Below are 26424 nucleotides of genomic sequence, written 5' to 3'. Positions count from 1 at the left end.
TATTTTACGGAAATGCGGAGGCAGGAAACAAGGAGTGGAAGAGGTATTAACTAGGTGGAAAACGTATTAACCCGTATAATTGTCCGACTGTTGGATAAAACATTTATCGAAACTTCATTGCCAGGAATTATGCTTCCCATCAAATCCCAGAAGCGGAGTTCCTCCTCGATTCCTCGAGCACCTCCATACATCCTAATCTGTACGAGTCTGCATTCAAAATCCGTTCGTGCAAGGAGCCAAGTACGTGGAGCGGACTTTAATACTATTAAGTATGCATTAGATAAAGCTTATATCCCCGGTGTGCAATAAATAAATGCCCCCGCGCGACAAAAGGAGACATCAGATCTTCTGGGAAAAGAGAAACAGAAAGAAGGAGAAGGTAACGCGAAAATAAGGGAGAGAAGAGAGGAAATATAGCGGAAAATACGCTAACCCCACGAAAAATCCTCTCTAGCGTGCACTTGCTCTCTACTCAAAAGTGGCTATGAATTGAGAATTCTTAAAGAAGAAAGAAAAGAATACAATCCTGCCCAACTAACTGGTCGGAGCAAAGTAGGAGCACCTTTCCCTCGTAGACTCGGCTTCTTGTCTCGTTGTATAAGGTTTCGCATTGTCTCATGGAAACAAAAGGCAGGTAGCTTATGCCCTGCATTCAAAAGCTCACAAAGTTCAGTCTCAAGTGCTTGTCTTTCGCCTAGACCCTTCCATCACCTTCTTCTTCCATCCTCGTCCTCTCCTCCTCTCTGCTTTCGCCTGCTCTTCCGTTCCTCAATTTTCTCCCTTTCCATTTACGGATTTCTATATTCACCAACACCAACTTCGCTTCATCGGGTTTCCTTATTCTCCGCTATTCCCTTTGCCAAAGCACCACAGTTACTTTCGAATTACCCGATGCTTGTCTCCGTCGCCTATCCATATCTCTACGCCGCCTCTTTAACTGTTAAACTTCTTCCTCGAATGCGCTTCTTTCCGCGAACTGCTTATATTTAACTCAGACAAACATAATTAATTAATTAATATTAAGATCGCGGAGAAATGATGTTGTATCACTGAAGCGAAATTATGTTTCGAATCATGGTATATAAAAGGTATTGAGTTTGTATTTCTTAGCGGTTGTGTCTTTAGCATTTTGAGTCAAATATTTATAGTATTCGACGAATTAATGACGAACAGTCGTTTAGCAACCTTCTGTGAATAGATGTCTTTTTGCACTTTCTGTGGGCAAATTTGGTGATTTATGATTAAGTTGAAAGTGCTTTATACTTTTTCAGACTGAATTTCTGAATTTCCTTTTCCTTTCTCTGGCTACTCATCAACGTCTCTACTGCATTATACATTCATTTGTTAATCCTCGTCTGGCAGAGGATTGAAATCGTTTCATTTTATAAAGTAAAAAGAAAGGAATTTTTAAAATTATGATGTAATTGTGATATAATTTTATTATATTAAATGTGATAGGGTGTTAGTCCAATTTTATTTTTTTTTTTTTTAATAACGTTTATTATATAATTTCTCAGAGTAATAATACGTAGATATAGTTTAGAAAATATGTTGGAAATGATCAAACTTTTGCTGTTCTGGGATCAAGTCAAATATTAGACATTTTTTAAATACAAATCAAAATTCGAAGCAGACAAGTTCAAGAATGGAATTTCGTAGTTTATTTACCAAGAGTTAGATGCTTTCTAATTATTTAGTTTAATCTTAACTAAAGTACCTAGCATCCCTAGGTACAAAGCGTTATAGAACAACACGCGAGATATTCGGCTTGAAATCTCACGTTGACAATCTGATCCATCTATTCATTTCCGCTCTACGATCCCCAAAAGCTTTTTCCTTTGGCGTTCGCTTTTCTAAACACAACACGTTCCTCGCACTACGTAAACTCTCGAACAATTCTCCTCATATAATACTACCAAGCGTTGTCAAGATAAACGTAAAGTCTGGATGCATATACAATTCTTCGTAGTAATCACCGAAACATTTGAATAGTCAATTATTATGTTACGCTATTATGTTATGTTGTTACGTTTTATTGTACAATTATTATATTACATATACGTTCATTATGCTAGTAGACCACATTATTTTTTACTACCTTCAGCATTAATTATATGCTTAAGACTACTGTTCAAGCTGCATATTAATTTTTTAATATACAAAATATATAAAATATGCAGACTAGAGAATATAGAGACTCGTTGTTATAATTTTTAATAATAAAGCGAGCCTCTATTTAAGTTCTATTATATTAGGTTGTCTGAAAAGTTTCATGAGGTGATAATAGATGAACAACAATTTCTGTTTTATATTATTTTATTGAATTATGTGTGATCCATTTCGTTCTGTTTCTATTATTATATTCGTGCATAATTCAATAAACTAATATAAAACAAAAAACATTGTGCGCCTATTATTTCCTTATAAAACGAAAGAAACATTTCGGACAACCTAATATTTCCATTTCTTAATTCTGTTCTTAGTGAAGATTCTTATTATTCTCATTTCTTGATTCTTATTCTTATGTAGTTCTATCTCTTAATTCTGTCCGTAAAGATATAAATTTACATAAAAATCCCCGGTATAACAATTAGGATACAATACTACATACAATACTAATAATGAAATTTCAAAACTTTTCGCGAATCACTGTATGCTCCGATAAAATTCGATTATCGAGCAACTAGAAGCACATTTTTTTTCTTCAAGAAATCGTTGAATCGAAGCATTGACAAAATTTTTGCAAAATGTTTCAGATCGACGCGTTCCTTACAGCATACCGGCAGACTGGAAGGCGTTGTGGTTCAGTAACCTGGACGATCTGCAAAGAGTAAATGATGCGAACGATAACAACACCGTCTCGAACGTCACGGTGCAGTTGGGTGGAACCGCGTTTTTGCATTGCAAAGTTCGAAATTTGGCAGATAGAACGGTATCCGACGCTGAGGTGAGTGACTCTGCAGCTGTTATCGTCGTCTTTAACCCTGAAGAACATGAACTGTACTTTGTCATTGGTACGCCATAGAGCAAGAAAATTGACCGACGATCGCGCACCTGTTCCACAGATATCCTGGATACGACGACGTGACTTCCACGTCCTGACCAGCTCCACGTTCACGTATACGAACGACGAGCGGTTTCAAGTTTTGCATCCCGAAGGCTCGGACGACTGGACTCTTCAGATCAAGTATGTTCAGGACAGAGACAATGGGACCTACGAGTGTCAGGTAGTTATTAGACTAATCATCCTCTAATTTTGGGGTGAAATTGATTTAATCGGCTATCTTGAATTGTATGGAAACCTCGAGTATGAATGTATAGCACGTTTTGCTAAAAGTTGAATTAACAGTACGATAGAATTACTCAGATTTATAGAAACTTGTCAGGAGACAAACAGTTCATGTAATAGGATCTCATTCATTGTGTGTATCATTTATAATTTTTCATATAATAACTTACGTTCAGATAAGTAGATCCAACCAGTAAAAATTCATGCAATCGGGTTATGACTAAAATTTCAATCGAATTCAATGATTACGAAAAGTAAGTTTCCACTTGCGAATATTCTTAATTTGCGATGTAGTGTCTTTTTATTAGGTTCTACATATCATTTTCAGAGTATCGAGTTTTTGTAATCATATGAAAACACTATTAGATAGTAGGGCATGTAGTGTATTTGCGCCTAATTAACTGGTACGTAAATGTGGCTGCTGTAGATGGAAGTTCATATAAACAAAGTTTTACTGTAGAGTATGGTTCTACAATCGATCGTTTTAATGCACACAGCTTGTAGATATTTCGACAGAAGACAATGTTGAACACAAAAAGTACATTAGGTGGTTGGATGATGCAGTGCAACTTAAACAGCATTTCTTCTCAAAATGTGCTTTAGATCTTTATTCGAGATTTCCATTCAATTATTAACGCGATACGCATTATCTGGTACCTGGCGAATTATATACCTCAACGAAAGACTCTATAGCAGATTCACCGACGTTGCAGCTTCTCTAGTTGCTGTTGCAACGTAATCGTGCCCCTTGAAACGAATCGATTTTAATGAGACCTCGAGAAAGCAAATTCACTAGAGCAGATAAATGAGATGTTTAAATGAACCTGTTATTTTTTTACTTTATGATAGCCAGACTAACTCGATTCTATTCTTTGCGAAATTGAATTATATCCACAATTTTACTGTTCATTTATTATTTTGTTCAAATAAGAGGGACGTATTCACGTTGCTCTATATGAATATATTATGAATGTTACAGGGAACGATTTGAAATTTCATTAGCACTGTAACACAACGCTGCCATGGTTTTATTGGTAAAATTTGAAACGAACCTGAAGATATATATAAAATCTATAATATATTTAAAGAAAATACGTACATATATATTTCACAGGGATGAGAAAAGTATTTGAAGTCAACCAATTATTCAGTATGTTAGTAAACTATTTAGTGGGTCCATCTTTAGCATTAACAACACATTCAAGAAATTGTTCGTCTCATATACTAATCTTTTACAAAGTATATGTCTTCTATGAAGTATAAGTAACTTATGTATACATTTTTATTTTAAATTTTATATTGATAATCGCATCTCGTTGCAGTACTAATAAAATTTCAAAAAGTTTTGTATAAAACACAATGTATTCATAAGTTTTCTGTGATTGGTGTCCAAATACTTTCGTGAAACACTCTTCCTGAATTAAAAATTCGTTCAATCAAATTAGTTGAGTTAAGGAAGTACACGGAGTGCCTAATAAATTTATGCAAAAGTTCGTGCATGATATACTTGCAAATACATAAAATGTACCTACTTGAAGTGAAACTCTTTAATGTAGTTTTGCTCTCTGATCGTATCTCAGACACTCATATAAGTTAGAAGATATCATATTAATTAGTATAGATAAAAATGCAATATAATTTAAGTCTAATATAAAATTAATCCCGTCGAGATACCCAAGTTGAGTGACTTTAAATGTGGGTGTTAGAGCGATCGAAATACGTGTCTCCAGCCACATTCTCCAAGTTTATATAGATTTTATGAAGTGTCAGCTATTCATCGCAAATAAACATTAAATTTGAGTAATGTTCCTTATTTCGCTGTAACTTTAGTAGAACAGTACTTAATTCCAAGACAAGACAAGGAGCTATGACAAGAGCTAAACAATCAACAGTAGAGAAACATTCTTTCAAATGTAACTGATATTTGAATGAATGTTGTCAAGTATTAAAATATTTATAGACAGTAAATATACAAGATATAAACTATGTTAAGTAGAATGGTACTAGAGCTAGACAAGAGTCTACATCGATTAGTTTCTCGAGAACAATTTTGCTTTAAACAAGTCATTTCAAATTTTAAACGCTTCTCCTTCTTTTTCTCTTCTCTTCCTTTTCTATCCTTTCCTCCTTCATTATGCTCAACGGAAATTGCTAAAAAATGATACAAAATAACTTAGGTCAGCCTTAGATCGTTAGGAACAAATTACTAGACTGAAATGAATGTGCCTTTTATAAACGTAAAGTGCGAAACACTTAATGCAGGCTATTATACTATAGATTCGAGAGTCTTATATGAAAACGAATATCGATACACATACCCAAAAATATTCTTTATGTACACGTATATCTTTTGTATCGCATTGATTGTAATATAGCGTTGTTTATTTCTCTTTACAGGTCGCGAGGAGTACAGGGATACTATCACACTTTGTCAATCTAAACATAGTTATACCAGAAGCATTTATATTAGGAAGCGGTGAACATCACGTGGACGTAGGATCCATTATAAACCTCGTATGCATAATAGAAAAGGTGAGAACCCATTTTAATCGCGTTTTATTCATTCCATCGCTATAAATATTTCCATTTTTCAACGTCTTGAAATGATTAATGCGGTTTTATTCAACTTTTCGTACAAATACCTGGTACCAGCCATCTGCGCATTTCTTTCATCGTACCGGCCTTCCAACCTCACTGTAATGGAAACACGAATTTTATCGTATGTAATAAAATACACGTCTGTCGGGAAAATGTTATATCAGGTACCATTGATACGTGAAAATAATCGTGTCGCTGATATAGGGAACGACCATGAATAAAGCCACGCCGTGTGCAGTCCATCCGCTTAACGAAGGTACATAGAAACGTACAGCTTGCAGTTCGTGGGAACATTGAATGTACCTTCATACCGGCGTAGAGCGGAAAAACCTCTAGTGAAATAGGCACAGCTTAGTCACGAATACAAGAGTGGAAGTGCATTAAAGCGGCATTGCCGGCAGCCGCTGCAAACTCGACACTATCGGGAAACGAAAATAAAGTGCGCCGTTTTTTACCCCCCTCGCATCTGCATGCATGCGTGTGTATAACGGGTCTCAGAAAGACAGAAAATCATGCGTCTTAAATCTTAAAATCATGAGTCTAAAAGGAAACAGGGCAGAGTCGATATCTTAAGACTACACTACTATGGATACCTGTAGACAAACTGTCGTGACAAATACTTCAGCGTAGTCAGATAGAATGAAACAGAACTATTGGAAGGTATTTGGATGATAGTTGGAAGGATATTCGACTCAAGTTAAGTAATTCGCCTTGTAATTCAGCAAATTTGGTTGTAAACAATTTATAAGCGACCTACATTTCAAAATAGGCTATTTAACTCGGTGGCGTGATAGACAGTGACACTAGTCATGTAAATTGGATATACATAATTATGTAACTTCTACTCGTCAAAAGGAACGAAGTTTGTTCGAATAATATTAATCTTCGTTGCAATTATCGTAATTCAATAACACGCGTATATTAATCTTCAACAAATTTCCAAACTCGATCTCGAAAACGAGACGCCATATAAAAAAATTCTTCTTCTATGTCTTGGACTTATTTTTTCCCATATAATCACCTTCCAGCCGATTGTATTACGATTACCGAAACATCCTGTAGATTCTCATAGAAACAGTTACATGGTTCTTTGTTCGTTCTTGTTTCATTTGTCGGAATACGCATCTACTATATCTAACCATAGCTTAGCTCGCTTCCCTGTGTCTATGGCGATACCGAGCAAATGCATCTAAGAAATTCTTCCGTGCGAAATTGATGGTATTAACTAGAGAGCAATATGGCTTCCGAGGGAAGCACCCTATAAGAAGATACGGTATTCATAAGTACATTATATATCGTCTTAAGATAATCTCGTGCATGTGAACTCGGCAGAAATAATGTCGAGACATCGTCAACATGGTCGACGAACGTTCGAAACAATTCGAAACGATTTGAAACGTCTCGACGAAATCGTTGAATCGGGAAACCATTTGCGTTTCTCGTGCGAGCTGCGGCCGGGATCGAGTCACTGGAAAGGACGTCTACTCACGTTCCACGAAATTCGCTACAAGTGGCTGACTTCGACGTCCTATTTCACTTCGTGCACTTCACAGGGGTAAATGTCGCACGGTTCAGACACCAGACGCGCATCGGAAATGTTTCGCGCAACGCCAACGCGATGTTTCTTCTTTTTTGTTCTTTTCGAGCAAAGAACGAAAGCCGAAAAACGTGTCCCATTCGCGTCCAGGAAAAAAGTAATACTAAACTGCATGTCGCTGCATCGGCATCCATCGATCGTTTTGGCAATTATCTCGGCTAGACTTAATTACGCTAGGTGACGACCAGATTTTTGTTGGTCCTCGGTATCGGGAATCGATACGAAACGCTCCAGAACGCATTAAAATGACATTTCGATTGTCGCAAAACTGAAGGAATATAAAATACAGTTCGCTGGAGATTTGTCATCATCTTTTTAGTAAGATTTTTTTGTAAAGTTCAGAGATATTCATGGAAACTATCTTATGCGTTTCACGACGCTGTCTCGTATAGCACATTGTCAGTATACAGCAACTACTATTATTAAACAACGTAATTACGTTACTCTTAGTATTTAACGATCGTTTGACTAACAATCTTTATAATGAAAAAGCCAAAGTTGTAAAGTAAATCGCAAGTTGTGAATTACAGGTTTCTTCTTTACAATTTTATAATCTGACAATTCTTTCAAATCGGTCAAGGAACTTATAATTTGCAAAATCGACTTGTAAAATTTCATTTATTTTTTTATTAAACTTAATATCGTACAATGGTTCTTATTAATGGTGATACCTGATCGTTTATGACATAAAGTTTCGCTAACGGTACTACACAGCTCAATCGAGTGCGACAGAATCCCCAAGAAAAAATAATTTTCATAGGTAAATATTACTACGAATTATTATATTTGAACTTATAAAACGATATAGAAAAATATCTGGCTATATAGAGCGCCAAAAGTGACAAATTAAGAAAATTCTAATAATTATACAACGAATGACGCTATTTATAATTGCGTATACGCGCATTTATTCGAAAAATTGTTAAATCAGCATGTTCATAAAATATATTTGACAGGAAATGTTCGTACGTCGACCGTATATCGTTGAACGTCAAAAAATTCAAGAAATGCGTACAAGGGAAAACAATGCTTTGATGAACGTTCTATAGTAAAGATTTATTTTCACCATTTCAGAGTCCAACACCGCCGCAATATGTTTTCTGGTATCACAATAATCGAATGATAAATTACGATACTACGCGAGGCAGCAGCGTAACCGTACAAACCGATTCCAGCTCGACTCAAAGTCGACTGACGATTCACCATGCGGTGGAATCGGACACAGGCAATTATACGTGCAGCGCCTCGAATACCAAGCCGGCATCCATCTATGTCTTTGTCACAGAAGGTATAATTTTTAAAGCAATAAAAATATTTTTTCTCTGTAAAAACAAAATAATTAATTTGCCTTTTCGTTGCGAAACTTTTCTTGCACAAGCTATCTGCAGTAAAATTAATTTTCTTTTTCAATGAAATTTCATTTCGATTCATTCTTAAAGAGAAGATATATTGTAATACGACTCTCTAAACAAATGCTCTCACTAATTGCGTTACTTTAAACGTTTCAGGTGACAAAATGGCTGCGATACAGCGCCGCAAGACGTCGGCCGCCGAGAAAAATTTCTGTGAATTGCTAGTACTAATTGTCACCATTGCGATAGAGGTCGTTTTAACGCGATAAGCGTTTCTCTTCGATATGTCCATAATTATTATACCGTTACTTCCGTTTGTGATAGATAGGCTACTATTCTGCGATTTTAACCCTCTATTCACACTTTCCTTCTTTCCCTTTTAAAAGCTGAAGACATCGTCGTACCACGCGATCTTTTATTTCTCTCTTTGTTCATCCTTCCTAATCCTTTGTCTCGTTATCTCTATTTCCATATATCATCATTGTCATCTTTGTTTCTCTTCTTCTTCTTCTTCTTCTTCTTCTTCTTCTTCTTCCTTTTGCTCTTTCTTTTCTTCTTCTTCTTTACTACGTTCAATTAGCCGCGATCGAACAATCGTTAAGTCTTATCATGTTTTTCTTCATGATAATTTTTTTCTTTTCCGTTTCAACGCCGAGGTTGCCGCCGGCTGAATCATTTCGACATACGAGATTTTCATGGTAGATCGTGTCCATGTGTTCACCAACGCATGACCGAAATTATAAGAATACTCGCGAATAATCGCGATTTCTCTCTCTTTCTCTTTCTCTTTTATCTCTCTTCCTGTCCATTCCCTAACTTCTGGTTGCGTCTGTCACCTTCTGCAGAAGTATAAAATAATTTTAAATAACGCAAATTCTTTCGTCCCGCGAGAGGACAACGTTCCGGAAAGTCAAATTCTCCGTGACGGATGAACGAAACGCGTGATACAAAGTCACGCGAGATACGTATCGAACAGAAGCACTGTCTTAGTTAATCCTCCAAGGAACGAATCAAGTGCAATAAATTTAAGTACGTATTATAAAATATAGAATTATATCGTTGACGTTCGTAACACGCTCTATCCTTGTTTATCATAATCTTGTTTTCAGCGTGAGGTATTCGTTATTAAACTACATTTGAAAACAAAAAAAAAAAGACAAAAATCTGTGATCGTGTCAGTTTTTATATAGCGATAAACTGTTTTACAGATTTCATTGTTTGTACGGCGTACTTTACCATCGAAGTCTTTTCGAAACCGGCGGCACACATCGTTTCTCGGTAAAAAAAAAAAAAGAAGAAAGGAACGAAAATCAATTAGTCATGATATTCCTCGAAAGCAATATGGATCCATGGATCGCGTCAAGTTAGGTTTACGTACCGGGTTTATCCTCTTAAAAAAATTACAATAGATCCGTTTGATGGTCGTGAGCAACAGTTCTACGTCGTGGCAGTTTTCTACAAAGTTTTGCGCCGCTTTCGTTGAACGAACGACGATGAGATATTACGGCAACAGACACGAATTAATCAAAAGGCGGTGGGGAATTAAAGTTTGAGATTGACGGTGTTACCGAGTGTCGCAACGAATTTGCAGGGCTTTACATACCTTTCAACAACCTCCGGCCCTTCCGGTTCGATTCTCGTTCTACGTTCTTGTAATTAATCACCTCTCAGGACGTTTCAATTCCACTTTATCCGACGCGAATCTAGCCTACCTTTTGTAGTTTCGTACATGCAACCTGTAATCGCGAGATCGATACTCCATGTGTGTACTTCTTGCGTTCTTCTTTGTGATTAATATCGTTGCTACATATACATGTTATTACCACGACAAATATCGAAGAAATTTCATCGTTTATGAATAATTTGTGTTATTTTTCAAACATTTACTCGAGATTTTTATGAACGATCGAGATCGAATATAATGTTATATTCCTAAGTGTAACAGCCGAGGTAAATAATATAGAGTTTAAAACAATGAATGTAAAATGTATCAATACGGTATTTCCAACATATCGACGTCGTTTCTATTTCCGTTTTGGTTTTGAAACGCAACTGCCAAAATTCAGTATTCCATGCCAACTCATCCTAAGGTGCTGCTACACGAATAACTGTACAAAATACTATATACTTTTAATTATTCCTCGTTTTAAAATAAGCCTTGGATAAAAAGAAAAGTATTGCGAAGGATAAAAAGAAAAAAGAACCTCGACAGATTTTTTTACACGATTTATCACTAACTTTCGACTTCCTAGTAGAAACTGTTGTACACTTACCAACATTTCGTCTGCATTTGACAATGATTTTTAAGCAGCACAGAACGACGTTACATATCGTGAAAAACTAAATCCTTGCCATTGTTCTGAAAAGATAAAAACCCAATTAAGAGAGAGAAAAAAAAAAGAAAAGACGAAGGAAAGAAATAGAAAGTCGCGTAAATGGAAAAGCTTAAATGCGGACGAAAGGTTAAAAACAGGGATCAAACGACAAGTATTATACCTAGAAATGTAACAGGAGATGTTTGATAAAATCCAGGGCAAGCGAGAAACTGCCATATTGTTTGACGTAGCAAGACCTTCGGGCTGAAACGTTTCATAAATTTCGATTTTACAACTGTTCGAAACAAATCTGCGTACTAGTTAGAAACTCTGAATATATAATACATATATATATATATATAACGAAGTTTTCTTATTCCAAGTAAACGATTCACGTGAGCAGGATCGCGTGCGTATCGCGTGACACCGCTATCGATTGAATAAAGAAACATAGAGGATGAACGGGGACTAAGGGAAGAAAGCATAATAAAAGAAGCCAGGACACACGAACTCTCGATTCGATCGATTCATTCATTCGTTTCCTTGCTTTCACATTGTGTATCCATCGTCGTAAAAATTATTTGCAGAACGATGCCTTTCCCCGAGAAACTTTTCCATTTCATCTTTTATGATTTAAAAAAATCCCATTCAACTTCGAACACATCGTTCACGCAATATTGAAGTATAAGAGAGACCTCAGAAGCTAGTCGATCGTAACTATTTAATAACTCGGATCACGATTTATGAAGCTAGGCTAAACTAAAGAAGAGAAACGATATTGTATGCGTTAAAAAAAAAAATGAAGAAAATGAATAATCGAAGGAACGATAAGTCTTTGAGAACATTCTTCGATACAGTTTTGTCTGAATCTTCTAGAGGATAAACGAAATACAATACAAGTGCGAGAGAAAGAGAGAGCGAAAAAAATATTATCTTGATCTCTTTCGAAGTAAGCAACAAGTTTAATAGAAACATAAGATCAGTAGGATAATAAACGATAAGACTTTAATACTCGAAAACAATTCGATCGCAATTTTACGCGTTCTGCGTGTACATCTCAAAACATCGATAGTGTATCTGCCATAGAAAATCTCTGTGTACTTCAGCGTCACACTGTATACAACTTCGTATAATGTTTTTATAAATTAAGTTTGTTGTATGAAAATGGAAGGAAATCGACACGTTATCGGTAATTGAGTATCATTCGATTCGTTCCTTTTTTTCTTTTTTTTTTTAATTAAGATAGGCGTTTGCGTAAATCGAAACACCGACACACGTATACACACACACATACAAACACATGGTGAATGAAAAGACAAAAAAAGGAAAGAAAATTTCGTACGTTGCTTAACGTTCGCCCGCCTTCTTACGAATCTTTGTGTCCTTTTATTTCGAACATTTATCCGCAAATCCGTTGAAACTGAATTTTAATAAAATCCACAATATAAAATACCGCCTCTTTAGTGTCTCTGTATTATGCTCTGTCGAATTTTCATAAACCGGAACGATAGAAATCTTGAAGGAGGGAGAAGGGAAAGAGAGACGAAAGAAATAGAATATGAGAAGAAAATGAAAGAAATATAGAAGTATATCTCTGAACCACCGTAGCAATTGTCTTCGTTAAGGTCTCGATGACAATATCTTTTAGTTCCGTAATAAATTACCGAAGTCTACACGTGCGTGTTCGTGCGTGCGTGGTTGCATGCGTGTAATATAAGTCTGATTATTATAAAAGACCAACTACGTCGTCCTAATTATAAAACAGATACAGCTCGTTTGTAGATGGTTCACGATCAAAGAAAAATTTACGTGTACAAGCGGAACATATACGTATATATAATATATAAATATATATATATATAAATATAAATATATAAATATAAATATATAAATATATTATGAAACGTAAGAAGATCATCGAATGTGAAAAGAATAATTAGATAAAAGAAGAAATTGATCGTCGATTAATAACTTTATCATCAAAATTGACCTGCATCTCAAGGGTACAACGTACGCATGAGAGATGATACGTATCGAATACATAGGCCAATACCTACTAATTTTCTTATGATCGATTATCAAATACGAGTATATGGCAATAAGCAACTGTGGTAAACCGTCTCCAAACTATCAGAATCATTCAGAAAGAAGAAATTTCCTCGCGACGACGCTAAAACCATAGGGAAAAGTGTACGAAACGGTTTCATTCGATCGTGTCAAACCAAAGTAAAGCCGATCAATAAACTTATAGGAAAGCGTTTCTTTTTCACGGAGGGACCGTTCAGTTCATTCGTAAATCAATACGGAAGACGCTGCACGTTTTCCTGACGGCTTTACTTCCCTTTGACGTTCATCGCCAAACGAAAAATACCAAAGAAAAAGAACGATCCGTCGATATTCAATGACTTTCCTTGTGATCTGGCGAACCACCGAAGACGAGTTCGTTCAAGAGAGATCTCAACGAACCTGAATAAAGTTGCAGAATCCTTAGCCGATGTATTCTGCGGCGTTCATTGGCGCAGGAGTTCTTAACTTTCTCTTAAGATCCCGGATCCCTTCAACCAATTCAATTCACGACGATCGCCTCTGTCTTGATTCAAGACACTCGCAGAAAAAGAAAAATGAAAGAGAACGATTCAACGACATTGATCGAACTTTAATTGTCCTTTCTAGGTTGTCGGCAATGGATTGATAAAATATAACGGGTAGAGATTCTATGTTTAAATTGTACCATTATCCCTGCATCCCATTTGGAACCCTATTTCTTCCACCTCAGGGGAACGCCAGGACATTACTGGTTAAGAACACTTGCATCACATTTGGAACCCTTTCTCTTCCACTTCAAGGGAACACCAGGACATTTCTGGTTAAGAACATTTGTATTATCCTTCTGGAGAAGAAAAGGTGAGCTCATGATTTCTTCTTTATCCAAAGATACACTGGTACGATAGTATTTTCTCATTATTCGTGGTACATTACTTGAGTTCAGTATTCGAAGAAATTAATTAAACTTGCGTTGTAGAGAAATGAAGAGAATGTTGAAAGGAAAGTTCAATCATATAAGGTTTTGTATTCGAATAAGTATTCCATATTATATCATACAATATTATCCTTTGTTTTTTTCTTTTACTAATTTCTTTACCTCTCTTATTATATTTTTTTATTATTGAAATGTCATAAAATAAAAAATATCTCACGTTGCAGCACGTAAATGTTCGACAATTTAAAAATAGCAACAATGATTCAGAAAGCTCTTCGTCATAATACTTTTCAACTTTCCGGTGAAAAAAAAGGTGCAGTACAACGAAAAATGAATAAGTTACTTCCGATGGTAATATTAAATGAGATACCTTTTTGTATTATTTATGTCGAAGTAGCACAATTGTAATAAAATATAAAACATCTTTTTAAACACATAATAATAGTAGAACGAATCTGTCATCGAAATATTCGAGTAACTTAATATTTTAACCAGTCGTAAGATATTTGATTAAGCATTCTTTTTTTAATCGATCGGTATAAAAATAGTTATATTGAAAGCAAGAAGTATAATTATATCGGCAATATACTACGAATCAAAAGTATTCAGTTAAATTGAACAATAACAAGATGAAAGTTTCTTTCATTAACTCTAACAATATTAACAAAGTGATAAAGAATACAATCTGTCAATAAAATTTAAAAAAAAAAAAAGATAGTAACATCAAAACATCACAAATGGAGATCTAATAATCATGTTGGATGGAAAAAGTTAAAATATATGGCTGTTAAAAAATTTTTCAAATTAAAGAAAATCTTAAGAATACTCAAAAAAGATTAAAAAATTGTGATGGAAACAGATATATTGAATAAAAATTGAGCATTTCAAAAAGTATTTTTAGATTTATTACAAAATTGAACATTGGAGTATACTTATATATACAGTATACATAATTCTTAATTTTCATACATCACATGATATGAACTAGAAATTTGAGTTTTTAGAATTCCATTAGAAATACGAAATCAAAGGCAGAGCAGTGTTAAATCAATAATTTTTAACTATTTCGACCTTTTTTTATTTAGTGACCATCGCTAACAAATAAATTTTTCTGTACCCTTTAAAATTAACGAACATTGTATCATAAAAAAGTAAAAAATCTAATAAAAAGCGTAGATTCATCTATCATTCGTTGATGCAAATCTTTTCAGTAAAATTCAATATTACTATCCCATAAATATTTGATGTATAACAATAAATACATTCTGTAAAATATTTATTAGACATGGATCGCTATCAGTTTTTTTTAATGAAATATAAAAAGTGGATATATTAAAATACGTGATTATTTTAACAAAGTGTTTGTAAAATCTGTCTTATGATGTATGTATGGTAACCCGAGATGAAATCATTATAGCATGATAAACAAATTTGAAAGTGGTCAATAATCTAATTGTTCTACAAATTTTAGGATATATGATTTGTTTTAACACTAAATTAGCATGATATATAGGTCACTATGGCGATACTTCAAATTAGTTTTTAAGAACTTAAGTAATAAATTCTATTTAATGATTCTCTCAGTAAATGTTTGCAATCGTGTATAAGAGCAACGAAAATATTTCAAATCAATAAAAACATAAATCATTGCCTACATATTTGCTTTAGTTTTTTAAAATATTTTTATTTTCTTTCAATTTTTATCTTTGGCAAACTTCGATAATTCTATTATTAAACGCATAATCAGATCACATATAATTATCTAATTTTAAGGTCCCTTTACTCTTATCCCATTACTCATGATTATATTTATGTAATTTTATTGAATAAACAAAATATTGTAAATTGATTTAACAGTATGCAACATGTTAATCTACATATAAAAATCTGAAATATTCACTGCATATGCTAATTTATATTCATCTTTTGATTAACTTAAAAAATATTGAAAAATAAGATCATTTAAAATAACATTTGTATTACTGCTAGAAATTTCACTTTATAGCATTTAAATAAATGAACAATCGATATTTTTTTTTAAGTTCCGAATTTCTTTTCAAACGAGTTGTTAATTATATGCACATGCTTGCATACATAGAATCGTTGTATACAGGAGGTATCATAGAATGTAATGAATTTTGGAAATAAAAGATTCTTTAAATAAAAACATGATTTTTTTAGTATTTGTATATCTTAATTAATATTCTTAATAATTAATAATAAAACCAAAATATATATAACATCAATATAATTGCAATAAGTTGCATTATAGTGTTTCCTACAGTATTTAGTTTTTCAACATTTTGTATATACATATTCCAGTATTTGTTTAATATTTGTTTTATATTAAATATATTTTATGAGTTTTATAAAATGTTCAATTTCTTGCAAGTATTTTGTTTTAAATACACACGTAGTGCTAAGTTATCTTATTTTTATATCACGAATCTCTTATTTCCTTATGACCACTTCCTAATCATCACTTACTTCCTGTTCCATTAAAATACACTAGTATATAGAATGGAAAGAAATCTTATAGCTTATATTAGATCAATATAAATCTGTAAAAGAACTTGACAAGAACCAATATCTTGATTACATTATTCTGTATGAAACTGAAAAAAACGATATAAGAAAAAAATAATTGCTATTTAAGTGACGATTATAACGTATACATAATTTTTTATAACTTAGAAATATTAAACAACACACAATACAAATTAATGTCATATGGAGCTCTTTTGTAATTAATAATACGATTCTTTTTTTTAGATAATATAAATCTAGATAACAAAAAATATATATTTTACAATACCATTACATTGCTATAATTTTAAATAGATTATCTTCATATAGATTACGCGGTAATCTTTGCAATGAGAATTATAAAATTGGATCACTCTTCTCGTAAAACAGTTAAACATTTTTTGAGCAATTCCGCGTGTGCCTATAAACAAAAATAGAAATATTTTTAAAACAATGAGCAACTATATATTTGGACAGAATAAAAGCATTCTTACTTTTGCATGTTTTATTTCAAGTTCAGTTAATTCAATAAGATTCTTTCTAAAAGCAGTTACCCTCCTCGTTTTGAAATCCACTAATTCTATAACGGAAATTAATACATTATTTAAATCATTGTGATAGTTTATTACATAAAATAAAGCGTCATTCTTTACCTTCTTTTCCCTTTTCTGACATTTGCTCAAATTTTTCACAGGCTTCTGTTTGAGCTTGTTCTGCCTAAATTAACAATATCCAAAGATAATTATAAATTCCACAAAAATACATAATACTACCAATTTTAAGAACTTTCGTAATTCTTTTTTAACAATTATGCTTGGCAAAAAACACATGCAATATTTCGAATAATTATATTATTTTAAAATAACGTGTATTTTTCACAATTTTATTAGTAAAATATGACCTTCCAAAATTATTTTTTTTATTATTTGTTTTATTGTAATATTTTATAATATTTTTACTTTTTATTCGAGACTAAATAATATCAATGCAAGAAAGAAATGTTCGTGCAAATTTATTTCATGCATGTTTAATTAAATAATAATCTAAAATATATTCACACTAATTTCAATCTCTTCCTTTTTCTCCAACACATAGTAACTATATTAATTCTACGAAAATGTTCGTATATATTGTTTATAAAAGTAATACAATCTATAAGATAAAAAGTATATATCCTTTAAAACAAAAAATGATATTAGGATTATACTACAACAAGGCGGCAAACATACAAATGGAGAAAAACACACCTCAGCAACCTCCACTGCCTTGATGAGCAAAAAGATGAAATCTTTAGTTAGATATACAATATATACAATATATACATATACATATACATATATATACTATATTTAGTAATTGAAGTAACCTGTTTGTTACAAATACTACAATAATAGAAACGTCTCAAGTAATATACATACAGCATGAACATCTTTGTTTTTGGCACGAGCTTTCTCTAGAGCACGGTTTGCAGATTCGTACGCATGTAGAGCTTTCAATCTTCTAAACAAAAGCCGTTTAGCTGCAGCTGTATCCCTCATGTAGTAACGTAGAGTGTCTGATAATTTTAAATCTTCATCAGATGCTACCCGTCCCTCTACTTTCTATTACATTGTAACATTACAAATATAAATAATATGAAGAAATAAATTAAATTAGTTAAATTGAAAAATCTTACCCTTAATTTCTCAAACATCTCTGCTATTTTTGTTAAAAATCTTTCTAATTTACCATTATCAGTTGTAGCTAATTGCAAAAGATTTGTAGAAATTTTAATATATGAATCTGCTACATCTTTATGTTTGGCAGTTTGCCGATCTGCACGAGCTGTTGCTTCTTTTAAATTATGATGATAGGTTTGTAAAAACGACATTTCTTGATCAAAGAAATCGTTTACATCTTTTACTGTTGCAGACAAATAGTATTCATCTGTAGTAGTGGAAAATGATTTTACCAAACCTCCAAACATTTCCATTTTATTTTTCCCTAGAAAAATAAAATATTTATACCTTTTATTCATATTACAGACAATAAGAAAATGCAGAATCTTCCTTAAGGAATTAATATAAATTTTACCTCTCACACAAAGATCTTGATCATATTCCAAAAACACTCTTAAATTATGATCATTACGAAAAACTGGATGATGTGCTAATCTAGTCAAAAACATTTCATGCATAGCAACAGTTTTTTTAAACGTTGCCAAGTATTCACTGTAAAAATATCAGTATATAAATTTATAGTTTTGGGTCATTATGATTGAAATATATTTTAATATTTGTATATATAACTTACGCCTCCAATTCTTGTTTCATTTTATTAAATTCCTCACGTGTCATGTTACCCTCACCCTCCCCAAGTTTTTGTAACTTTTCACGAGATGCATCAAAATCTGGTCGTGGTGGACAAGGAGGAATCTAAAGATACATATTTTTTCTGTTCATTATTTAAAATTATAATTATATATTTAATATAGGTCAAAAAATAAATAAACATACAATATAACCAGCATATTCTTCATTCTCCTCGAATCGGTCATGTAACCATACAAATTCTTCATGTTGCCTTACAACTAAGTTATCTGGTTTTTGAAATTCTGGTAATGTAGTTGTTGTATGTACAGTGAATTTTACTTTATCCTTTTCACTAAGAGCATCTGAAATATCCACCTGTAATGACTTATCAGAAAGATCTACATTGTCAGTATGAATTGTCTGTAAATAAAAATTGCCAAAATTAGAACAATTAAATTATCAGATATAAACGGTAGTTTCAGGCATGAAAAAACATTAATTTTCTAATCAGTGTTATTTTACATAATAAAAAAAGAAATAACAGGAAACTAGCGTAAATACCTTTTTAGGAGGAACATTATTTAAAATGTCAGCAGTATCGCATATGCCGTCCTGAAACATTTTTTTAAATTAAGAACTGTATACTAAATATTTACAATAAAGTAAAGCTTAAACTGCACAGTATTAGGATTCGCTGGGAAAGTAGATCGGTGGATAAATGATAACAGGTTCCACCTACCATCATGGCGTCCAAGCGTCTCTGACACGTTCCCTATTTTATCGTATAGAACTATACGGATTAAACTGATACCGATCTTAATTGCAGAGTTAAAAAATTGATCTTATACGTTCGAATGAAATTATTTTCTTCTTATTCATATATATATGCTTTTTAGAATAACCATTAGTAAAAAATTTTCCGCGAATAAAATGGACTTAATCGACACATGAATGTCAAAATGTGATATTTTTGAAGTATATGTTATCAAATCAGCTGTGAGAAAAAAGTAATGAAATGTAATCAGAATACTTAAAAACTAAATGAAATATAGTTTTAACAGATTTAAAATTATTTTCTTGTCGCATTTATCAAATATGTACATAACATTAATCATTAAATTTCTATTGAAAAACAAATGATTTGTTAATCTGTTGATAATTTTACATTTCATAAAGAATAGACATAATTAATATATTAAACACAGCATTTTGTGTTTTTTTAATATTATTTTTATTTATTTAAAAAACAATATTTCCAGTTATTTGCTATATCAATTTAATGTCACTACTTTAATATGATAATATAATAGCAAAAACTAGAAACAATGATGATAATAAAAATGTATGTATTTTTGTAATATGCTGTAAACTATATATTATTTTTTATACTTTTCACTTATTTTATAATTTAAGAAAATGACGTACTTCAAATATCTTACTGAATAATTTTGCATATATAGCCTTGAATTACTTTTTGATTCCTGATCGACCTGTGTAACATATGTACATGATCGATTTAATTTAAGGCTACGTGTACATTGATTTGAGTCAATACTTTATTATAAACTTGTTTTTATTATTGCAATTACTTCTACGTAAGTTTGAAATACCTATAATACTTTATATCCTGAGATTCTACTGCACGAATTATTACACTGTAATAATAAATTTGTCCCAAGTGTGTTATAATTAGTAACTGTTAACATATAAGTACATATTTGTTTTAATATCTTTTTTAATTTGTGTTAATATTTCTTTCTGTGTTATTTATATATATTTAACATATATTTTTTGATATCTAGTCTTTTACTTATTTAGGTTATAATGAATAGGTTATAATAAGCAATGTATTTACAAATTCACACATATATATTTATATATTATAATATTATGTATACTTGTATGAAATTTATAATATTAAGGAATGGTTGTTATCATAAAAATATTCAGAATTATGTAAAGTTGTAATTTTTTTAGTATTTGATTAATTAACTTTATATCTTCTTTTATATTTGTACATAATTATAGTTGTTTCATGTATAGAATATTATTTCATGCACTCTATGCACAAATCTATTATATATTATTTATGACATTATTTTTTTTAAGACCAACTATGGCTGATCAGTATGATAAATTATCATGGAAAGGTAAGTTAATAAAGAACATAGTTTAATCATCTATAACTTTTGAATTTTAATTTATTAATATTTCAATGTAATTATTAAACTTTTATATATGTTTTTTATATATGTAGAAGTACGAGACATGTTCAGAACATGGAGAGAAGATAGTGAACGGCGAAGTAAAGATGTAGTTGATCTGTGGGAGTCTAAATTAATGGCAAAAATTGATCAACTTGGCAATGAAAGTAAGATGAAGTAATTTTTTGTAAGATATTTTTAAAATGGTGTTAACTTTCTACAATAATTTGTAACTTTTAAATAGAGTATCTGGTTTTGGAACAAGTCTGCATAGCCGCATTGGATTGTGATCGTCATTCTTTAGCAGAATATTGCATTAAAATATTGAAAAGAGAATTTCCTAGCAGTTTAAGAGTCCATAAATATCATGCTATGCATCTGGAAGCTTTGGAAATGTAACAATTATTTATGAAACAATGATTATTTGTTGCATATTTCTATGCCATATAAAAGAAGTTAATTATTTGTAGGTATGATGAAGCATTAGAAGTTTTGGATTCTATTATAAAAAGAGACGAAACAAATGCAGCACCAAGAAAAAGACGTATAGCTATATTAAAAGCGAAAGGTCGAATATCAGAAGCTATTAAAGAACTTACAGAATATTTAAAAAAGTTAGTGTTTAGTTGAAATTTTTTTGACGTTTTAAGTTTTTAACTTATTGTATTAATCATAGATTTTATATCCTTCATGTATTACAGATTTATGAGTGATCAAGAGGCATGGCATGAATTATGTGATCTATATTTACAAGAACAAGAATATTCCAAGGCTGCATTTTGTATGGAAGAACTTATATTACATAATCCACATAGTCATTTAATTTATCAGAGATATGCAGAAATAAAATATTCTCAGGTAATAAATATTTTTTATGTAACAATACCTGAGACCTCAAAACTTTCACTGAAATAATAAATTTTTACTTGTTATTAGGGTGGATTTGAAAACATGGAATTAGCAAAAGCATACTTTTGTCAAGCTGCAAGATTAAATCCAAATAATATCAGAGCTTTGTATGGTTTACTGTTGGTAAGAATCAAAATTAGAAAAAAAACATGTAGTGTTAAACTTTTACTATAAGCTTAAATTTTTAGGCAACCAATAATATTGCCACATCACCTAAATGTCCCTCTTCTAAAAAGAAAGATGCAATAAAATTAAGTGAATGGGCAGCTAATCAAATTGAAAAGCAATATGAATCAAAAGTGTCAGATGAAAATATTAAAACACTTGAAGGATTATTAGGTCAGTTGCAACTAGAAGTTTAAGTATACAAATTTATATGTATGTATGTTACTGTAATATATGTAAATGTACTGTTCATTCCTTACAATTTACACACATATATAATTTATTATTTGATACAAATCTTTTGACATAAATAGTTTTTTAGTATGTCAAGTAAATTTGCGAATGTATATTAAGATATTTACTATCCAAAATACAGTAAAGTATTATTTACCTTATTTAAATAATTCTTAAGATCATTTAGTAAAAAGATTATAGAACTAAATGAAGAAAGTTCCTTGTTCTTCTCATAATCTCTAGAAAATGTTAGAAAATGACTTTATTGATGGTTCAGAATTTTTCTTGTTATGAATATTTTCCTGCACATGTCCTGCTTTATTCTTTAAAATGCACATATGGCCATAAAAAATAACAGTTTAACAAAATTTATATTCTCAAACACGAATTTGAAGGAAAATAAATGTTTGTTACACGTAAAATAATTATAGTCATCTTTTTGGATTTTCTTTATTATTCTGTTCCCAAAGTTCTCTTTTCTTTGCTTTTTCTACAGCTTTCTTCATTCGTTTTTCCCTTCTACTTTCATTTCGTAATGCAAAATATTGTTCGCGGAAGTCGATTAAATTGGTAGAAATTATTTCATCTGATTCCTGAAAGAAAAATTTCAGAATTTTGATCAAATTACTTTTAACATTTTTTTAACTAATAGTTGTATAATATATATTTTGACACATACCTTTGGATCTTTTACCTTTTTATAAGTCAATAACCTCCGACTAGTATAATTACTAAGTACTTGTTCTGAATTAGCTACTAATTCCAAACATGGATGTGTTGGTAACTGATCCTCTGAATATTGATCTCTATAAAAGTAGTATTTTATACTTCATTCTATAAAAATAAATATTGTAATGTCGATAAACAACTTTTTATAACCTGTGACTTACCTAAATAAAGGAAACCAACATACTAATCTACCATTTAATTTAAGATGTTGAGCTGCAAAAGTTAATAAATCCTTGTATATTTGAGGTAAATCATAACCAATTTTAGATGGTATATGAGATGAAGCTTGATGTTCTTCTATCACTGGATTTAATTTAGTTGTACCTATCCTTTCTGTTGCTTCTCTGATACCATAAGGAGCTATAATTAATAAAGAGATGAAGGCTTTTACAGTACAACTTATAAGTTAATGAAAAGAGTTGATACTTACGGTCTGTTATTATAGCATCTATACACATGTCAGAACGCCATAAAGGATAAGAAAAATCTGATACAACTACATCAATATAGTATGATCTTTTTCCATATTGACTCATATTTGTAGCAATATTTTCATCTTTTTCCCTAATCTGGTCATTATCTTAATAATAATTTAATAACATCATTTAGTGTAAGCAAATAAATTCTTTACCTTTTGTGATATCCTACTAGGCCTTGTACGCCCATGCAGCATTAAAAAATCTATATCTGTTCCCAATGTATATCCTCCAAAATGAGAAGCAGCAACTAATAAAGATCCAGTACCAACAAATGGATCGAGCACGATGTCTCCCTTTTGAACTTGAGCTTGATTAGCCATTATTAATGACAGTTGAGGATCCATAGATGTATTACCAATAAATTTTCTGGTTTTCAGCGATAACTTTCGAATTAAATCCCTCTGTCCACTTGTAATCTAAAATTTCATTATAAAATGTAATATATATGTAATAGACTGATGTAACGGTACAATATAATTATGCATACCCATCTACCAAAAAATAATTCATATGGTTCTTTAGGGATGTTATTAGGATCTAATCCATAAAATTCTACATAACACAATGTTGTGTCTGGATTATTTAGTCTTACTGGTCCTTGCAATGGTAAATAACTGAAAGACTATTTATTACAAAGTTAGATTAATATCAAAATTTTACATAATTTCAGTTTACAAATTTATAAGTTATGTACTTACATCAATTTTATTTACTTTTTCACCTTGAGAAAAATGTTTACAAAATGTTTCAACTATTACTTTAAAAGATTTGTGTGGACCAGCATATTTATTAATTTCTGAAATTGGATAAGTTTTTAACTTGTTATGCAAATTTTCAACTTGTTTACTATTAGCCCACAACTCTAAACAAAATCGCACACAGACTGCTCTGCTTGCAATTTTATGTGCCAGAGTTTCTGAAGGTAAATTAACTATCCAATAAGGCTATAAAAAAATCATTTATTGCATAGACAAATGTATTAAATATTATATTATATTATATTAACAAAATAAATGTATTTTCTTACATGTGTGTTTAATTTAGAATGAGTATAAATATTTACACCAAACATACCAAGAATAGATTGCATTTCCTAAAAAGATGAAGTGTAAAAATTTTATAGAACAAATAGGTAAAAATTAAATTAAATAAAAAATTACTTACAGCTGTACGAAAATCAATGTGTTCTTGGGCAAACCAAAACAGATATTTTTTCCACTGGTTATTCATTGTTATTGCATTATACATATTTATCCATATTCAATTCAAATTACATTATTTAAATTGTAGTATTAATTATATTAAAAGTATATATACTCTAATATTGAAATACAGCTTTAAACTAATTTTGCATAAACTAATGCAATTCAAAAATTTAAGTTGAAGTAAACAATTTGTGTTTATAATACAGACTTTTTACTTTACTACATCATTTAGATGTTTCAACTAAAAAATTAAGTTTCTAACTTTAATATAAATTATTACATATTGATTAAATTGTAATTACATGTAACTATAAGCATTATTTAGCATCAAATAACATAAGATCTATGATCTAGACATTAACCAACGTGATCAACACAAAAAGATATTGCACACATTATACGCGCATGCTTAATCGAAACCATAGATAAATAAAATATAGTGAGTCGAATATTATTGAATATTATGTCGGTATAAAATCATTATTATTATTTTTTATTATACAAAACAGTCAAGAAGCGCTCTTATTAGAAAGTAAAGTTGCTCAATTTATTTTGCGATATATTAGTCTTCTATAATATATTAATAGCATTAAGTATAATACCATACGAGGAAATATTAGTTAAATCATAATATGTGGTAATAAAGAGATATTAATTACAATTATTTTGATGATATGATTTACTAAATGTTGTTTAATAATCAAAAAGTGTCATAGAAGGTGAAATATAAATTTCAACAACATAAATATGAAAGAAAAATAGGAAAAGCAGAGAAGTTGCAAGAAAAAAGATGTACATAACATATAAATGCAAGAAATAGCATAAATCATATATATATATATGTATATTAATTAAATTATGAGCATAATAATATAGTAAAAATATCTCTGGAAATATATATATACATATAATATATAGAAACATTATATATTTAAAATAGTCGATAAAAGAGAAAACTATAATTTCTTAATCGGTAGATCTACAACATTGTAGCTAATAGAACAGTGTACGAGGGGGCGCTATGTTCGTAGTAAAACTTCTTGTTGTTCTCATTCTAAGGTGGAATACTACTCGTCACTGTTTTCTGTTGTGTTTTTAGGCTGGAATCGGGTGAAAAACATGCCGTTTCGATAATCGAGTGAGAAACAAAAGGCTCTTAAAAAGAGTTGTTGTACATATGTTTGAGAAAGCTGGTATATTAAAAACGTGTGTGAATAGTGCAGGTGTAATTTAATAAGAGCAGGGGAGGCTGGCGATTTAATAGGATATTGATTTGTCCGCGACTGCCTTGCTGGCTCCATCGCACACACAAACCAGGTAGCCATGAACGTCGATATTTTTGGGGCACTGCCTGGTGCAACGTGTCGGCCGTACATATGCCGTGCTCTAATGTGTTTGCAGGCCTGATAAAGCCCAAAATGCAGCCAGCCATTGGCGATATGTGTTAACGATATTAGACAAAATTACGGGTAACAACGACTAGGTACATCTATTACGATCATAACGACTATCAAAACGGCGACCAAAACGGCAACGACTACAACGATAACG

At 31.4% G+C, this 26424-nt stretch overlaps 4 protein-coding genes across 14 annotated transcripts in view; 2 read left to right on the top strand and 2 right to left on the bottom strand.

Moving 5' to 3' along the window:
* Nucleotides 1-12601, top strand: part of LOC100743020 (hemicentin-1) — a 112611-nt gene extending 100010 nt beyond the window's left edge. For 4 of the 5 annotated variants that reach the window (XM_012385732.3, XM_024367688.2, XM_003489544.4 and 1 more), the window contains 5 exons: nucleotides 2757-2947; nucleotides 3066-3227; nucleotides 5687-5821; nucleotides 8559-8772; nucleotides 8993-12388. In XM_012385732.3, coding sequence (XP_012241155.1) covers nucleotides 2757-2947; nucleotides 3066-3227; nucleotides 5687-5821; nucleotides 8559-8772; nucleotides 8993-9105 — 815 coding nt within the window. In that variant the 3' untranslated portion in view covers nucleotides 9106-12388. Of the gene's footprint in view, nucleotides 1-2756; nucleotides 2948-3065; nucleotides 3228-5686; nucleotides 5822-8558; nucleotides 8773-8992 lie in introns of all 5 variants that reach the window. The other variant, XR_002946701.2, reaches the window with a different exon arrangement.
* A 3561-nt stretch (nucleotides 12602-16162) lies between these two features.
* On the bottom strand, nucleotides 16163-19925 carry LOC100746776 (sorting nexin-6). 3 transcript variants are annotated; one of them, XM_024367686.2, is made up of 11 exons: nucleotides 19688-19925; nucleotides 19510-19560; nucleotides 19153-19368; nucleotides 18950-19071; nucleotides 18731-18867; nucleotides 18333-18640; nucleotides 18076-18258; nucleotides 17905-17922; nucleotides 17311-17374; nucleotides 17152-17237; nucleotides 16163-17078 (listed from the first exon to the last, which is right to left on the bottom strand). In XM_024367686.2, exons 1-11 carry the CDS (start codon nucleotides 19691-19693, stop codon nucleotides 17028-17030), a joined length of 1242 nt encoding a protein of 413 aa, XP_024223454.1. In that variant the 5' UTR covers nucleotides 19694-19925; the 3' UTR covers nucleotides 16163-17027. The 3 variants fall into 3 exon arrangements, with proteins under 3 accessions (XP_024223454.1, XP_024223453.1, XP_003489622.1); XM_024367685.2 differs by having other exon boundaries at nucleotides 19510-19696; XM_003489574.4 differs by lacking the exon at nucleotides 17905-17922 and having other exon boundaries at nucleotides 19510-19696.
* Nucleotides 19873-22537, top strand: LOC100745822 (ER membrane protein complex subunit 2). 4 transcript variants are annotated; one of them, XM_003489567.4, is made up of 8 exons: nucleotides 19873-19955; nucleotides 21058-21098; nucleotides 21206-21319; nucleotides 21397-21547; nucleotides 21623-21766; nucleotides 21854-22010; nucleotides 22089-22184; nucleotides 22250-22537. In XM_003489567.4, exons 1-8 carry the CDS (start codon nucleotides 19900-19902, stop codon nucleotides 22421-22423), a joined length of 933 nt encoding a protein of 310 aa, XP_003489615.2. In that variant the 5' UTR covers nucleotides 19873-19899; the 3' UTR covers nucleotides 22424-22537. The 4 variants fall into 4 exon arrangements, with proteins under 4 accessions (XP_003489615.2, XP_012241152.1, XP_033176664.1 ...); XM_012385729.3 differs by lacking the exon at nucleotides 19873-19955 and adding an exon at nucleotides 20386-20543; XM_012385730.3 differs by lacking the exon at nucleotides 19873-19955 and adding an exon at nucleotides 20580-20658.
* LOC100745941 (tRNA (guanine(10)-N2)-methyltransferase homolog) lies at nucleotides 22489-25296 on the bottom strand. 2 transcript variants are annotated; one of them, XM_003489568.4, is made up of 9 exons: nucleotides 24833-25296; nucleotides 24696-24761; nucleotides 24367-24612; nucleotides 24156-24290; nucleotides 23821-24084; nucleotides 23620-23758; nucleotides 23351-23549; nucleotides 23140-23266; nucleotides 22489-23053 (listed from the first exon to the last, which is right to left on the bottom strand). In XM_003489568.4, the coding sequence occupies exons 1-9, from the start codon at nucleotides 24914-24916 to the stop codon at nucleotides 22892-22894; spliced, it is 1422 nt and encodes a 473-aa protein (XP_003489616.2). In that variant the 5' UTR covers nucleotides 24917-25296; the 3' UTR covers nucleotides 22489-22891. The 2 variants fall into 2 exon arrangements, with proteins under 2 accessions (XP_003489616.2, XP_024223452.1); XM_024367684.2 differs by lacking the exon at nucleotides 22489-23053 and having other exon boundaries at nucleotides 23149-23294.
* Between the last annotated feature and the right edge of the window lie 1128 nt (nucleotides 25297-26424).

The sequence above is a fragment of the Bombus impatiens genome, unplaced genomic scaffold (assembly GCF_000188095.3).
Source record: "Bombus impatiens unplaced genomic scaffold, BIMP_2.2 scf_0344, whole genome shotgun sequence".
NCBI lineage: Eukaryota > Metazoa > Arthropoda > Insecta > Hymenoptera > Apidae > Bombus > Bombus impatiens.
The sequence above is the reverse complement of the archived record's forward strand: the minus strand, read 5'-3'. Positions and strand labels throughout refer to the sequence as shown.